This window comes from Saccostrea cucullata, unplaced genomic scaffold (assembly GCF_032062105.1).
Source record: "Saccostrea cucullata isolate Sc308-1 unplaced genomic scaffold, CSIRO_AGI_Scuc_v1 ctg7054, whole genome shotgun sequence".
In the NCBI taxonomy this organism is placed as follows: Eukaryota; Metazoa; Mollusca; class Bivalvia; order Ostreida; family Ostreidae; genus Saccostrea; species Saccostrea cuccullata.
The window spans coordinates 17,326-32,889 of NW_026928322.1; the positions used below are offsets into that span (position 1 = coordinate 17,326).

A 15,564-nucleotide genomic window follows, 5' to 3' on the forward strand; every position below is an offset into this window, starting at 1 on the left:
TAAAGTTAAGTGTATGTTATATATTTCATTAATAGCATTAAACTATTAGAAGAAAGAAATAAATTATAAAATTAAATTATATGAGCTTTTAATTTCATCATTTCTTACAAATTGACTCAACTAAATTCATATAAAAGTTCCAAATGATTTTTCGAGAAGAAGAAAGTAAAGGTCGCGAATCGAAATTCCCACTGGTAGTACAGAGCTGCAGCTATCCAAGGACAAAATGCAGAGAAAGCAAGCACAATGCAAGCATACCAAGGATACCCTCACTGTATACTAGGAACCTGCTGTTAATATTGTAACGTGTGTGGCAACGCACTTTGAAAAAATTATGCACTTTGAAAATTTTGAAAAGTGCGTTAAAATTGGGACAAGATCAACGTACTTTGAAAAAAAAATCAAGGTGCGTTAAATTTTGGACACACCTAACGCACTTTGAAAATTTTTGCATAAAAAGTGTGCATAAACATTTTTTTTACTAAGGGGACATTTAACGCACTTTGAAAAAATATGTATCAAACAAAAAAATTAGACTTAGATTTTAGTAATAAAGAGAATAAATTTGCAATAATTATATCTATCGGAAAACTTTTTAATTCAATGTACCTATTTAACCTCATTAAGAACAAGGAGAAGAAGAGTAGACGATCTCTCAGCCAACCTCTTTTTTCTTATATATATCGTACATAGTCGTCGGCAGCAAATTGAAAGTGCCCCCCAAGGCAAGCTCCAATTTTCAATGCCTATATTATGTATATCTTTGCAAAATATTTGGGTACCTAAGCCCCCCCCCCCCCCTCCTGGTACTGATGCCTATGCTACACTCCAAAATATGTTTTTCCATAGTCGGTATGACGTTGAAAACTTTCAATAAATTAATTTTCATAAATTGCATGCAAACTGGAAAAAATCAATTACAGTAAAACATTTAAAAAACAAAGAATTTTCAAAGTATGAAAAAATCAAAATTGCTCACTTTCACATCCTGAAGTGACCGCATCACCGAAAAGGATTCAATTATTCATCATACCTAAGATTTGCAAGAATATTGACAAAGCCATACACATACACATATGGTCGATATTAACGCACTTTAAAAAGAAAATTAATTTTTTCAAAGTGTATTAATTTGGTCCCGAATTTAACGCACTGTTACAACGCACTTTGAAAAATTACGCACTTTGAAAAAAAATTTCAAAGTGCGTTAATTTTTGGGACCAGGTTAACGCACTTTGAAAAAATTTTTCAAAGCGCGTTGAATTTGGGACCAAATCAACGCACTTTGAAAAATTTTTTCAAAGTGCGTTAAGACTGTACATCATAATTTTACACCATGTAAACATTTAACGCACTTTGAAAAAAATTTCATGAAACAAAAGGAATTAGACTTATATTTTAGAAATAGACAACAGTATTATCCCCTCGCAACGTATGATGGGATATAATAGTGATGAAGTTTCAAGTGATGCACTTTTTATGAAATAATCATAAATATGATAACATATATCTAATATCTTTTCTCATGTTTTACGCAAATAAATAAAGCATATATAAATTAATAAAATACAATTATTTAGTTTTAAATAGCATTAAAATTGGTGAAAAATAAGCATTTTTTTCGTGTTTTGTTTATAAACATATGTTCCCCCCCCCCCCCCCCCCGTGAAACACAAAAAGCTTTGGCATAAATTTGTAAAATGACAGTCCATATTACCTGTAAATAAGGAGTTTTTGTTTCACGGGGGGGGGGGGGGAGATGTTTTAAAAATATTTTCAGTTTTCCGTTGATTTCTATAGTGAAAAACACAAGTTTTGCCAAAATTATAGAGTTATCTCTCTTTGGTATCCCAAATAAGTAAAGTATTATGCAAATTCATATAAATATCTATAAAAATTTTGAGAATCATTCCAATATGTTAACTTTTGAGAATTGACTGAGAGATAGGCGGAAGAATAATACTATCGTTCGTAGTTCTTTACGCCCTTGAATGTTGACCTTTTGACCCCAAATTCAAAAGGGGTCTTCCTAAGGCCACAAGGATTCTGTTATGTTAAATTTCATTGCAAAAGCTCAAAGGGTTGTCGAGATATCGTGTGGAAACGAAAGCGTTACAGAAAGATGGATGGACGGACAGCTAGACGGACGGACGGACAGATAGACCCAAATTAATATCCCCCACTTTTCAAGCGGGGGACAAAAAGTATCAAATCAGGTTCAAATGATAATTTATCATACCTGAGATTTGTAGGAATATTGACTAAGCCATGCAGAATTTTTTTTTCAAAGTGCGTTAATATGGTCGATATTAACGCACTTTGAAAAAAATTTTTTTTCGAAGTGCGTTAACCTGGTCCCAAAAATTAACGCACTTTGAAAAAATTTTTCAAAGGGCGTAATTTTTTCAAAGTGCGTTGCCACAACGCACTTTGAAAAAATTTTTCAAAGTGCGTTGTAACAAACGTGCGGAACCCGAGCGATTTCCTTCTGGTCGTATTTGGTAAAAGACCAGGTCTTTTAAGGACAATTATAAATTCGAAACCTGATTTGTCACGCGAGTACTCTGAAGTTTACATCAAAAGATGCTTGAGTTTCTGATTGACAATATTTATGTGGTTTTGGAGACCAGGTCTTCCAAAAATCTTTTGGATTTCCAATGAATACCAATTGCGTCCCGTTTGAGCAGACTAATTTTTGTATTCATATGAAGCAGAATTTGTCCAAAATCTTATAGGTGAAAAGAAGAAAACACTTGCTGTGGCCTCGACATTAAGATAAATCGACGACGTACTGTCAATTTACAATGGTTATTTCCATTCTTATGTCGTTTCGATATCCCGCGGAGAGCTTGGGATAAAATACCACAGAGTCTAGATCTGTTAATCTGCTTCATATTTGGATATTTTATTTGAAAAAAAAGATAATGATTATCTAACAACCAAGCTCTGTGATAAACACGACGACTTTAACTCTACAATCGCCAACTTTCCTTACAGGCAACACTTCTATCTCAATTTGCACGTTGTTTTTTTCAAAACACCCCTATCGATGAAACAGTACTTTTATGTAGAAATAAAGTACTTTACTATTTGTAAATTTATCTCTGACAAAAACATTGGAAATGTAAATATCTTTTTCAATGCTATATTCTAGATATCTAGGGAAGTCCATCCCTATATGACGGAAAGAAGATGCCGATACAAGATAATTTCATCATCATAGGAATTTTTATGATTTAATCTGTAAACAATGATTTTTTAATGTTCAGTGAAAGATTAATGTTGTGATCAAGAAATTCGGTTGTAGAAAACAAAATGAAACCCCATCCCCTTTACAAAATAGGATTTTCGGGTTCGGAGATTTTTCCCTCTTTTTTTAAACTTTCAGATTAATCCATACAAGTATTTTTTTCCCAGGTTGATCAACTTCCCTCTTTGAAAAACCAGACTCCACCCTGCATCCTATAGGGTTATTTAACTACGTATGTATATGTAAAACTCTTTTCCTCTTCAACCCCCCCCCCCTTTAAACTCCCCCTCCCCTTAAAGAAAAATTTCTAGATCCGCACCTGCAACAGTCCCAATCCAATATGCGGATCGGTTGACAATGGTTTTCTTTTGGGGAAAAATTTTTCAATATCACATTTAAATACATGCAATATTTACTGTATTTTACTTACTGTTTCATACAAATACACAACACAGTGAACCTTTCGTACATAAATTCTGCACAGTCAGGAGTATCACCTGTCGCCAAGCAATGTTGAGTGTTGCTACGCTGGAGGGCAAGGCTTCATTATTCAGCGGGTAATAGTGTTTTAAACAAATGTTTCTTAATGAATTAGATTCAACCAATTTACGGGAAAGTAGATGTAATATAGTAATATATCCCCTCGAATATTTCCTTCAAATGGCTTGTAACGGCAGAAGACTTTTACAACTTCAGCGTACAATTATGATTAATCTAGTGGGTATGCCTTGATATTTTTAGTTACATTTAACAAACCTTCAATATCATTATAATATGCTGTAGATACCACGATCTTAACATTTATAAACTGCCTTTCTCTAATCAAGTTAAGAACCTTTCTTCCAATAGGCAATGTTATATGTAATATTGATAACAATTGAGATTCAAAAGTAATGTCACAACTTCAGTAAAATTGCTACTAGTCGACGTACAACAACAATATTAGAAATGATGGAAGCTATATTTATTTCAAATCAGACCTGAAAATTTTAATGCAAAGTAAAAAACAAACTTTAAAAAGTATAGAAATATACAGTGCGCCAATTTGGTAGTCGCCGCATCTAAATAACATCACATTATGGATACCCATCGTCATATTAAAAAAAAAGTTTACAAATAAAAATATACTTGTCAAAATTTCTAATTCCCAACTTTTATTTTTTCAAAAAATTAAAAACATTAACTTCAATATACTAGTTGCTTATAACTCTTTGCCTTTAATCTTCATTACTTACCTGTCAAGGCCAAAAAAATTGTAATCTAATGTGTAATAACTCGACCGTGTCCGTTTTTGTTAAAAGCATGAAGTTCGATTTCCGTATGTTTTATAGTCGTATTCTTCATATTTTTTTTTTTATTTCCATGTGTTTTCAATCTTTAATTGATAACGAAAAACAGAAAAAAATGTTTGATAAAAAAGCGGTGTACGTCCATACTAAATGTGTAAGTGAAGTTGAAATTGCCCAAGCAATTCAATCATATTAAAAAAAATCTCCATTAAATCATTTTATTACTCATTTAATCCTTATATGTAATTCATAGTTATAGACGTCGTGTGCATTGCCTGACCGTGCTTTATCCAGTCTTAACGTAGAACCTACGTCGTATGACAACATAAATAGTAAATGTGTTTAGTATGTGCTAGATCTATTATGACGTCATAATCGATTCAGTTTCACTTTTCCCGTATTTTCAGGAAAATTGTCACAGCCTGATGAACAATAGAATGCGTACAATCACAATATGTCGGCCCCGACTTAGTTCGACTAGAAAGTCTGCTATTGCAAGCAATAGTGTATGTCGCCCCGAACTGAACATGATTTTCATTTTTTTTCATCACTTAAACAATACCTGTTAGCTAAGCTTGGAACCCATCAAATCGTATCAGTCCTTTCAGTACTTTGATTTAAAAATCAAAGTTACGAAATTTTCACTTGCCTCCTGTTTCCATGGCAACTATTGATAATTTGCAATTTTTTAATGCAACACGCACAATTACAAATACTAATCCTTAAATCTTTAAAGTTTCTTGACGAATTTCCAAGGGACCAGAGAGAACATTCTCGGATAAAATTCGTCGATTTTTTGTAGCTTTCCATGGCTAAAGTCGAAGAAAGTCGTGGGAAAATGGCGGGCCGCCATGGTAAAACCCATTGAGCAGAAACCTGATTTGGTGATACGGTTTTGAACAAAATTTAAGTTTGGAAAAGACAGACAAACAGACGGACAGAAAGGGCACAAATTATATATCCATGAATATTCAATTACGGGGCATTAAAATGGACGCAAGTCTAACAAGTAAAATAGCTATGCTGTCGTTCCGCCTTTCCTCTGTCTGCAAATCAGTCTTGGGGTAGTCCGATAGTCAGGTTTATAAAATTAAAAGTGAAGTTATCCGAAATGCTCATAAACGTATCTCGGAATCAACAAAGTTATGTAAATATATCCACAATATTTCTTTATAGTTAAAAATAAAAGTTAATCATATTATAAAGGGAAAATTGTCAAATATTCAATATTTTTGCAGAAAAGGCAAATTGGAATATCAGCAATGCATTTTCTAATTGCAACGTGATCAATAAATATATTTTAGGTTAAAAAACGCTAGGTATCCAGGCATTTAGAGAAATTGTCATATGGTTTGTGGTGTCTTGCAATGATAGCAAAAGCCTATAACACTAAGTATCATAGAATACATGACGGAAATAGAAGACAAAATCTTACCTTAATATACAATTCTCTCCAAATACATGTACTTCTTATTACAAATGAGATTCATTTTCATTTAAATAAAATTCATTGAAAGGGAATAATTAAATTCAAAATAATAAAAAAAAAAACAACCAAATCATTACAAAGAAATTAATTTTCTTTTTTTCCTCATCCCCCCTTGATTAGTAAGGATAGAAGAAACATTAAAGCATGATTATACACTGTAAATGTATTTTTTGTTACTTTATTTGCGATATCTCAGTGTTAAAAAGAATTCGTTACATCATGCAAAAAGGCACTATATATTTACATACAATTATTATTAGCACAATGACATAATCTAATGATTGATGATGATTTTATGTTCCAAATAAGGTGTACACACATTAAACTGCATTACTTTTGGGTGTTTTGGACAAGAGTGATGTCTGCAATAGGATACGTAATGGCAGTTACATTTGACGCATCAGTCGTTGTTTTCAAATGTGGAGTACCTTGTGGTGGAGGTGAAGGTGGTGCAAGGATAGTAGTTGGAATGGAAGTTGAAGTACTACTTGGAGATGATTTTGTAATTTGACTTTGCGACGTAGAAAGAATGCGAGTTAAATTTGAAAATGTAGGTTTATTTGGTGTAGTTTTAGTATATAGAAACTGTTGAAGACATTATCATGGGCGTCGATGAAAATTCTGTTGTATTCTTTTTAGTAGAAGCAGATAAAGCTGATGAAATATTTGTAGTTGTAATGGCTGTTAAAGTGGCTAGCTTTGTCGTTGTTATAGGTAAAGAAGTTGTTGAAGGTGGTTTTGAAGCAGTCATCATGGACGCAGAACGATTTCCTGTATGGGAAGCTATGGTAGGAGAAAACGGATTTATGATTGTAGGTGTTGTAAATGCTTTTGTAGCCGATTCTTTCTTCGAAGAAAATGAAAACTTTGTTGTCATCTGTTCAAGATTCGTGCTTAACTCCTCTGGTAAGGAGGGTGATTCACTCAAAGTAGTCTTTGGATTAGAGATTGCTGTAGAAGTTAAAATAGTTGAAGTTAGAGTAGAATCGGTAGTAGGTGTAGAAATCTTGAGACTTGTCGGAGTTTTAAAACGAGAAGGAATTGTAGTGTCTTCTGGAACTAAAGTTGTTGCAAGAGTCTTAGTTATATCAGTTATTGAAGTTACAGGCACCCTTGAAGTTTTCAACGTCGTTGTGGTATCATCACGTACTGTAGACGCAATGGGAGTTTTCAGTATCGTCGTGGTTGTATTAGGAAATGTAGTAACATTGGGACTATTCGATATCTCCGTGGTTGTACGAAGTGTTGAAGTATAACTTGATGTATTGAATGTCGTAGTTTTATCGAGTACCTTATTATGAAGTGTTGAGGTATAACTTGGTATATTGAATATCGTAGTTTTATCGAGTACCTTATTCACGTTGTGAGTTTTCAGTACCTCTGTGGTCGTATTAGTTAATGTAGATGCTCTGGGAGTATTCAATATCTCAGTTTCATTGTAAAAGGCGATTTATTCATAAGAGCACAGGCAGTTTCATGAATAATAGATATTCTGGAAATTAGTGTCTTTCCTTTTAAAGGTAACACTAACTAATAAAGTCTAGTATGACGTCAAAGTCTGTTTCGAGTTACAGAGAACGGAATTATAACTCTAATGATTAGAATTGTTTCAAGTAATCATGTTAAAACTTGATAATTTGTCAAACAACACTCTACATACACACATTAGATTATAAAGAAATGCGTTAATCTTTGCTAAAGATAAGAGCTAAATCTATGTAATTTCAAGATAACCCTCGTATGAACTCGTATGAATAGCTAAAAATATACAGTAAAATGCAAGATTAATTGATTGATAGTATGTTGTTTAACGTTCCTATCGAAATTTTTCACTCATATGTAGAGACCATCACTTGCCGGTGGAGAGCTACAAATCTGATACGCAGCACTCGGGACCATTGAGCAGTAAGGGGTCTTTTTCGTTCCAGCACCTACTGCGACACGGGACCTCAGTTTATACGCTCTCATCCGAAGGACCGGTCTCCACGTCACACAGTTGGATTCGTACTCCCGCGACGTAAGGATTGACTCCTTACTTCGCGACTTTAGAGCAATAAAATGCAAGAAATTAACTCAGTATTATTGTGAAACACTTAAAACCAACGTTTGTTTTGTATACTGTAATACTATGGTATAGCATAACAGTGCTTCGTTGATTTTTATCTTCTCTAAAATACAAATCACATGCATATCATCTTAAGTTTTATATTTAATGATATGACAAAGTTTGTTACAAATGAACAATATCAATACAAAACACTTGCAAAAGCACAGAATACATGACAATGGCTTTCTAAAAATTCAATCTTCTCATCATTAAAACATTGCAAAAGGAATATTTGATGCATACGCATTCAGGAAAGTCAGAAATTGTGGTTTAATATACCTGTATGTTTATTCACGTCGGAAATTATATTTATGCACTCTTAAAGCAAAAGAGTTTTTTAAAGTATCCATAAATAAAACACCACTTTGATCTCTATCATGGGGGAAAATGAGTAGTGTTTTTAAATTCCCTATGCATGCTTCGATTGTCAATAAAAAAATAGCTTAACATGATAATATTGACAAAGAGGTAAAATTGGTTTTAAAATCAGAATTATCATATTAAATTAGGAGAGAAATAACAATCGACACATGTTTGCTTCAAGGCAAAGATAGAATTTCGAAAATCCATAATTTTTTCTATTCATTTTACCTTGTAACATTCATGATTATCTGTCAAAATGTGATTTATCCATATATTATAGTTTGCTTATTGCTTTGCATAAATTATTTACTTTCATGCTTAACTGTTCAAGTGATCTAAGTTATATATACCACCATATCATCATCTTTACGTACATTGTACATGAGTGTATATGTACATGTTTATCTACCATTTTGTTTTAGTATGCTATTATAAAGTGCACTGTGCAATGAAAAGGCATTTCTTTTCTCAGGAAGTTTATTGTATATTTTCTTAGTTGTTTAAGGAAGCTCTTAACACTGCACACTAAAGACTAATAGAATCATTCATTACTACGAGTGTGGGATAGTGAAATTCCACCGAGGGGACAAGATTCACAGTCTAGGACGAGGCTTTGCCGAGTCCTAGACCGTGAATCTTGGCCCCGAGGTGGAATTTCACTATTCCCACACGAGTATGTAATATATGATTATTTTTCTCGCATTATTTTATCCAAAATAACGGCCTGTCAATGACGTCGCCATGATGGGGCTAAAAAAATATTTTTAATTTTCCATCTAATTAAAAATCTGAATACACCATCGGAGAGAACGTACCTGAAAATGGTTTACACATAGTGTAAACTGACAAAATAATTTTCAGTCCATGTAAATTAATCAGAAAGATAAACACTGGGAATAAAAAACTTATCTATCCAACAGCGTAAAAGAAGAATCATTCCGCGATCTAAAAATAGTGCCATTTCAAAAGTGAAAATACGACAATATTTTGAATGAAAATAAGTTTATATTAATAAGTTAAATGACAACTGTTTAATTATGTGTTATATTTTTTTTTACATTGTTACAATTTTTTTTATATAATGACGGAATGTTTACGTTCTCGTTCGTGGCGTAGTAATACACAGTGTAAGACAGAAAAATCTCACACTGCTGTCTCACACCGGACAAGTCAATCTAACACTGGTGATTATGCGAGAATACTAAATCTCATGGCAGTTTTATCGCAACTTAGAGTGATTTGCCCTTAGATGTAAGATAGAATAGACAAAAATCTACAGTGAAAGACACAATGTGTACTAGATAAAAGTGTTCTTAACATTACATGTTTGTTAGAATAAGATAAAGTAATTGAATAAATCATTTGCATGTATCTTCCCAATGTAAGTAAACAGGCGTAATTTCTGTTCACTGAGTTTACATCAGATACCTTAACTGTCTGTGAACATATTTTTAGGGAAATTCTATAGGTACCTTATGTTGAAAATGAACTTGATCTGCACACTTTTATATGACATAATTTTCTCCAAGCCAGAAAATAGTTTGTTAGTGTTTATAGCTTCCTTAAAAATTGAAAATTCATGAACACAGGATGTGAATGAAGTATTGAAACTTTTATAAACATCGATTGTCTTTGAACTCTTGCAAAGATGATTATGTTAATGATAAGAAGTCTTATGTTATTTTGTTGCCATGACAACAATGGTTACAATTCTGTACACTTCTAAAATTTCTTTTTTCATCTATTTTTTTTTTTTTTTTTTTTTGAAAAAAGTGTATATTTAAGTCATTACTTTTCCCTGGTTTTAAATTTGACGTTCAGATTAAGGAGGCTGGTGGGTCAACAAATTAATCCCAAATTAACCACAAGATTTTACTTATTTTTTTAGATACGGTATCTTTAGTTGTCAACTATCATTTGGCAAAGAAAAAAAATTATACATTTAAGTTTTAAAATTTGATCATTTTCGTATAGCTTTATATGGAGCTCTCCTTTTAAAGGAGATTGAAATAGTCTAAAAATGGCTGCCACCCCCAGCCTCTTTAAATATCATAGAAAAAGTGCATTTTCCCTGTTTTCAGTGTCTTTTTAATATATTCGATCAGTGCGTACTATTTATGCAAGATATATTACTGTATTCAGCGGCGGCTCACACAAATTGGTCCGACCAAAATAGTTCCATCATGATAAGTAGATACAACATTATTGTTAATGATAAGAGTAAAGTTGTGTATGTCATACGTTAAAGAAATAAAAAATAACGTCAAAATATTATTAGAAAGTCACTTTCCCTCCGAAATGCAAATAAAAAATATCAATATTCCTACGCTCGCTCCCTCCTCAGCCTTTTTTTTTTTTTACATGTTTGATAACAGAGAATATTTAGGTCATTCTTCGATTCATATCTTTTCACCGATGAATTGAAAATACTATATCAACAATTGTATTAAGTACATGTTTATAGTCCGTTAATTATCATACAATTTCTTCTTCAAGAAAAAATTAACCATTCTGTGTGTGTGTATTATTAAATGACGGAATTTTCAATTCCTGGCCGGATTCTGCTCGTGTGTACACTTTGTAAACTGAAGGGTATGTGTGGCAAAACGAGAACTGGGTTGGAGATGCGGGTTCGTGTTGAAGTTCAGCATACCATTTTATATAGAACTTGAATAATGTAAGTAATTTCTGCGACGAATACATTAGTTTATTTCAGTAATTTTCAAAACAAAAAAGGTTTTCAGTTTAGAATTTTCCGACCCGGTCCTGATTTTCCTAACCCGGCCATTTTAAACACAAGTTGTTGCAGATGCAAATGTTAGAACAAACTATATAGTTCAACAGGGATTGTATAATTTTTATTAATCAGAATTCGTATTCATATGATCTCATTAAGAAAAGAAAAATTTTGTCTGTCATCGTAACTTCTCGGCAAAACAAAACGTGTTTCTCCGAGCTCGCTGGATGCGTTTGACAGCTCCATCGCACGTGTGTAGACCAAGGCTAATGTTGGTCTTGCGGACACAGGTACTTGTAGGCCTATGTGTACTGTTTGTTAGGAGACTGGGTGACCGTAATGCTATGGACTCACGAAAACAACAGTTCCATAATTAGACAGTGCAGTTTTGTTTATTAACGCCATTATAAACACTGTTAAACATATTTAATCTAAAAGTCGAATATCTTTGGATATGGGGTAACCCATATCTATTCTTGTTATGTAATAGCTCTATGAAGGGTCAATGAACAGATCTGGTCATATCTTCAAAACCCCTTCAGATATGACTTAGGTTTTTTGACAAAATTTTATTTACATTATGAGGATTTAAAAAATGACAAAAACTCAAAATCTGATTTTAGCTCATCTGGCCCCATTTTCCCAGTCGCAGTCACAATTGTGAAGAACATAGGAAAACATTTAATTGAATGTTTTATAGAAGAAGTACAAATTATTTTTTGTCACTACCGAGCGCTGTGTAGCATACGTCCGTCTTTACCGATAACAACTGATTACACTGAACAGAGACTAAGTGAATAGCTTTATAAAGAGGCCCTGAAATGCAGCAAGAAAAAACCAGTATGACGGACAAATTCCTTTTATGAATCGTGTTCAGCTTTTATAATTAGAATCTTCCAGAAATGCAATGTAATTTTAAACTTTCTCCGATAGAGGCTAGGTATTTTTCATGATGTTTGAAAAAAGAAATGGTTTTTGCATTTCATAATTATATAAGATAAAGTTAAATCAATAAAGTCACATTTTGGAGAAAAGATTCAACACAGACGCTGTCGTTTAATAAAATAAAATAATGCATACATACATACGAAAAAAATGTAAACTCCCTCAAATATATTATAAATGTTAAAATAAAATCTGATGACTGATTTATGCAGGGTTTGTTTAAACTCCATTAATAGTAAATTAAGCATTGATAAAAGCTGTTCGTTTTTAGATTAATTACAAAATTTGAAACAATAAAAATATGATAAAATAAATACATATCCCAAATTATTCATAGCTAACAAGAATGACAATTGAAAAAACACTGGCTGCACAAAATTCAGAATCAATATACAATACCCAAATTATCTGTTTCAATGTAGCCTTCTCTTCATTTCCTCTGAGAGAGAATACTTCGAATCTTGAAAAAGAGAAATAAGTATTTTATTTCAATATCAAAAATTAGACGATATATATAAGACCAAGTTTAAAATCTAGAGAGCAATGAATCTTACAATCAAGTAAAATAACGAATCGAAAAATTTGAAGAATAAGGTAAAGTTTTAACACAGATTAAACCGTTTTTTTCCTCAAATACGAAATTAAAATCCATTCTTTCTTAATCATAGGAATTCCATGCAGTAAGAATACATACTTATGACCTCCTAAATGATAGTTGTGACGTCATTATCTTGTGCATTTTCCCGTATTTTCTTAAAAAGTTGCAGTAGACATCAATTTTCAGTAGAATTTTCTTTCAGAAAACATACCCTGGCTGGCACTGTCGCCCACAAAGATATTGAGAATGTATTTTTTTTTTTAGAACGGTTAACAAAATATATCCAATAAGTAGGCGACGGTGTTAGACACTATTCTCTAAAGGAAAATAAGCACAGAAATGAAGCATTCTGAAACTTTTCTAAATTAATCTTAGAAATGTACCCAATTAATTTTTCCAGAATGGTTCTCCTTCATGCCATATTCTCCAGTGATTTATGATATGCAATTTCATACCGTTTTAAGAACATTAAAGTTTGAGTGCACAATAAAGCCCAAGCCGTACCTTTTTCTTAAGAAAAAATAGATGTAAAAATGTTGTTAATTATGTCGATTTAAGTTCAAAACAACTTACCATCATAGAAAACAACTTCACATTTTTGGGAAATTTCTTCCACTAATTTCTGACTTAAAATATTTTGGATTTCATGGCAGAATTTCCTGGCTTGTTTAACCATGTCACGTTCATTTAACCCTGCAATCTTCAGTTTCCACATATCATTTAGGCAGGTAACTGGAGCTGCATATTGACCAACAAAGAAATATATCTGCCATAAAAATAGACAAAACTTCGATTAAAATCGCAATGTACAAATAAAACGAAAAGACATACACAATTTCAAATTAAAACTTTATGAAAACTTAAAAGTTTCAGTGTCAAAGTAATTCTCTATCCATAAGTAAGTAGATATTTCAACGCTTATAATCATGCAAACAATTCGTTGAATTCATGCCCCTGGTAAAAATGACACTTTTTTAAAGTTAAGATAATCCACTCCTCAGCCAGGAAGGAAAAATCTTTTAATTTAAATTTAATTCAATCAGTCTCAAAAAGAAGCTTGCAAATAAAATATTTTTATGCAGCAATTTTCATTTTATACGTCTCAGTGTGCTTCAAGGTGTTTTGAAGTTCTCAGAAAGCCCTTTTACGAAGTAAAACTTCTGACCTCATAAAAGTATTTGAAAATTACATCGATACAATGACCTTGTCAGCAAATACAATTTATCATTGAATGAAATGCTGACTGACGTTTTTCATACCAATTGTTAGTCCATTATTTATACACTGAATTGACCACGGATTTTTTCCGTTATTTCCTGATTATGACAACGAGCACACGGCGGGTGTGACCGGTCGGCAGGGGATGCTCACTCCTCCATGGCACCTGATCCCACCTCTGATGTTTCGGAGGTCCCTGTTTGCTCTGCTCTTATTTTGTATATTTGTTTAATGGACGTTGAGATTGAATACTGTTCGTTATTTCCATATCCTTCATATTGAAAGAAATTGATGTTCTTTTTAGTTATATATAATATATACCAAAGATTATTAATATGATATGAAATTAAAAGTGATTTATAGTGGTTTGCAATGATAAGAATATCTTTATACACTATGCATTGTAAAATGATCGAAGTACATGTAAATAGAAGATACTAATTATACTTTTTATGAACAGTATATTAAAATTGTGCAATTTCTTCAAAAGCCTTGATACCTATAATTTGATATCTAAAATATGTTTGTTGATTAAATTTGAATGAAAAAATATATAGTTGGTGATTTCTATTGGCATTTCCTGAACATTCATTTGAGATTTAAATATTTTCCTTATATACGATCAACTTTAAAGATAATGTTTGAAGAATTATCGTTGGAAAAGCTAAAACATCTTTCTTTAAAAATTCAGACATTTTGTGAGCATTTTCCAATAGTCAATGCTTGATTTTCAGAACCTGAGGATTGCAGTACCCTAGCACGAATTTGAAACCTTGCTCCCATTCCCGACGTCTCAGGGGAACGGGACATAATTTTCACAACTTCTATTCCTGTAATCCACATATAATTTATTCCAAAATGGGTTAAGCGGTTTAAGGGGAAAAAATGAAAAGTTAAAACATTTATGCTCGAAGACTGACGAAAACAGATAACAATAGGTCACTTGAGTTACTCAGGAGGTCCTAAATTCTTTATTCCTTTGAGAGTAAATAACATTTAGAACTTAATGTCAACTAACAAAGTATACGTTTGCTAGATGAATTTTTTATCCAAACATCCTTATACTTTTAAAAGCTAAATATTTTGACGAAATATACCTCGCCATTTTCTTCGAACTTGTACATGTCAAAGCTATATGGTCGCTTTATAGTTCCAGCAAGATTGACATACTTTCGAGGTATGGTTTCAACAAGATGAATGCGTGGATCAGCTTCTTCTAGCGAGGCGTGGCACTCACAAGAACTCGGGACAATAATATACACTTTCTTCTTGCATACGGGTGTGCTTTTGTTGTATTTTGCAAAGGTCTTTGCGATAGTCTCATCAAACCCTTCAAAGATACATGCAATAAATTTAAAAAGCATTTTTTTTAATTTCATTTCCTCCCTTTAATATTGTTTAATCGCTCAAAGAAGTCTTTTCCCAAAGAACATTTTTTTTGTTTTCTTTACAGCCTGATATCAGATATCTGATAATATCGGTACAAAATAAATGATAAATGATTAAACCCATCAGTACTTGTATATATATTTGACAATTTGTTTCACTTCGTCGTCTTATGCAAAAAT

The 15,564-nt window shown here is 32.4% G+C and overlaps 1 protein-coding gene across 1 annotated transcript; it reads right to left on the reverse strand.

The window, feature by feature from the left end:
- Positions 1-12,330: 12,330 nt before the first annotated feature.
- On the reverse strand, positions 12,331-15,326 carry LOC134277207 (stimulator of interferon genes protein-like; the record flags this gene model as incomplete). The annotated part of the gene is made up of 3 exons (XM_062759529.1): positions 12,331-12,640; positions 13,352-13,544; positions 15,094-15,326. Coding segments are annotated over 3 exons (473 nt in total), but the record flags the coding sequence as incomplete, so codon positions are not given.
- Positions 15,327-15,564: the final 238 nt, after the last annotated feature.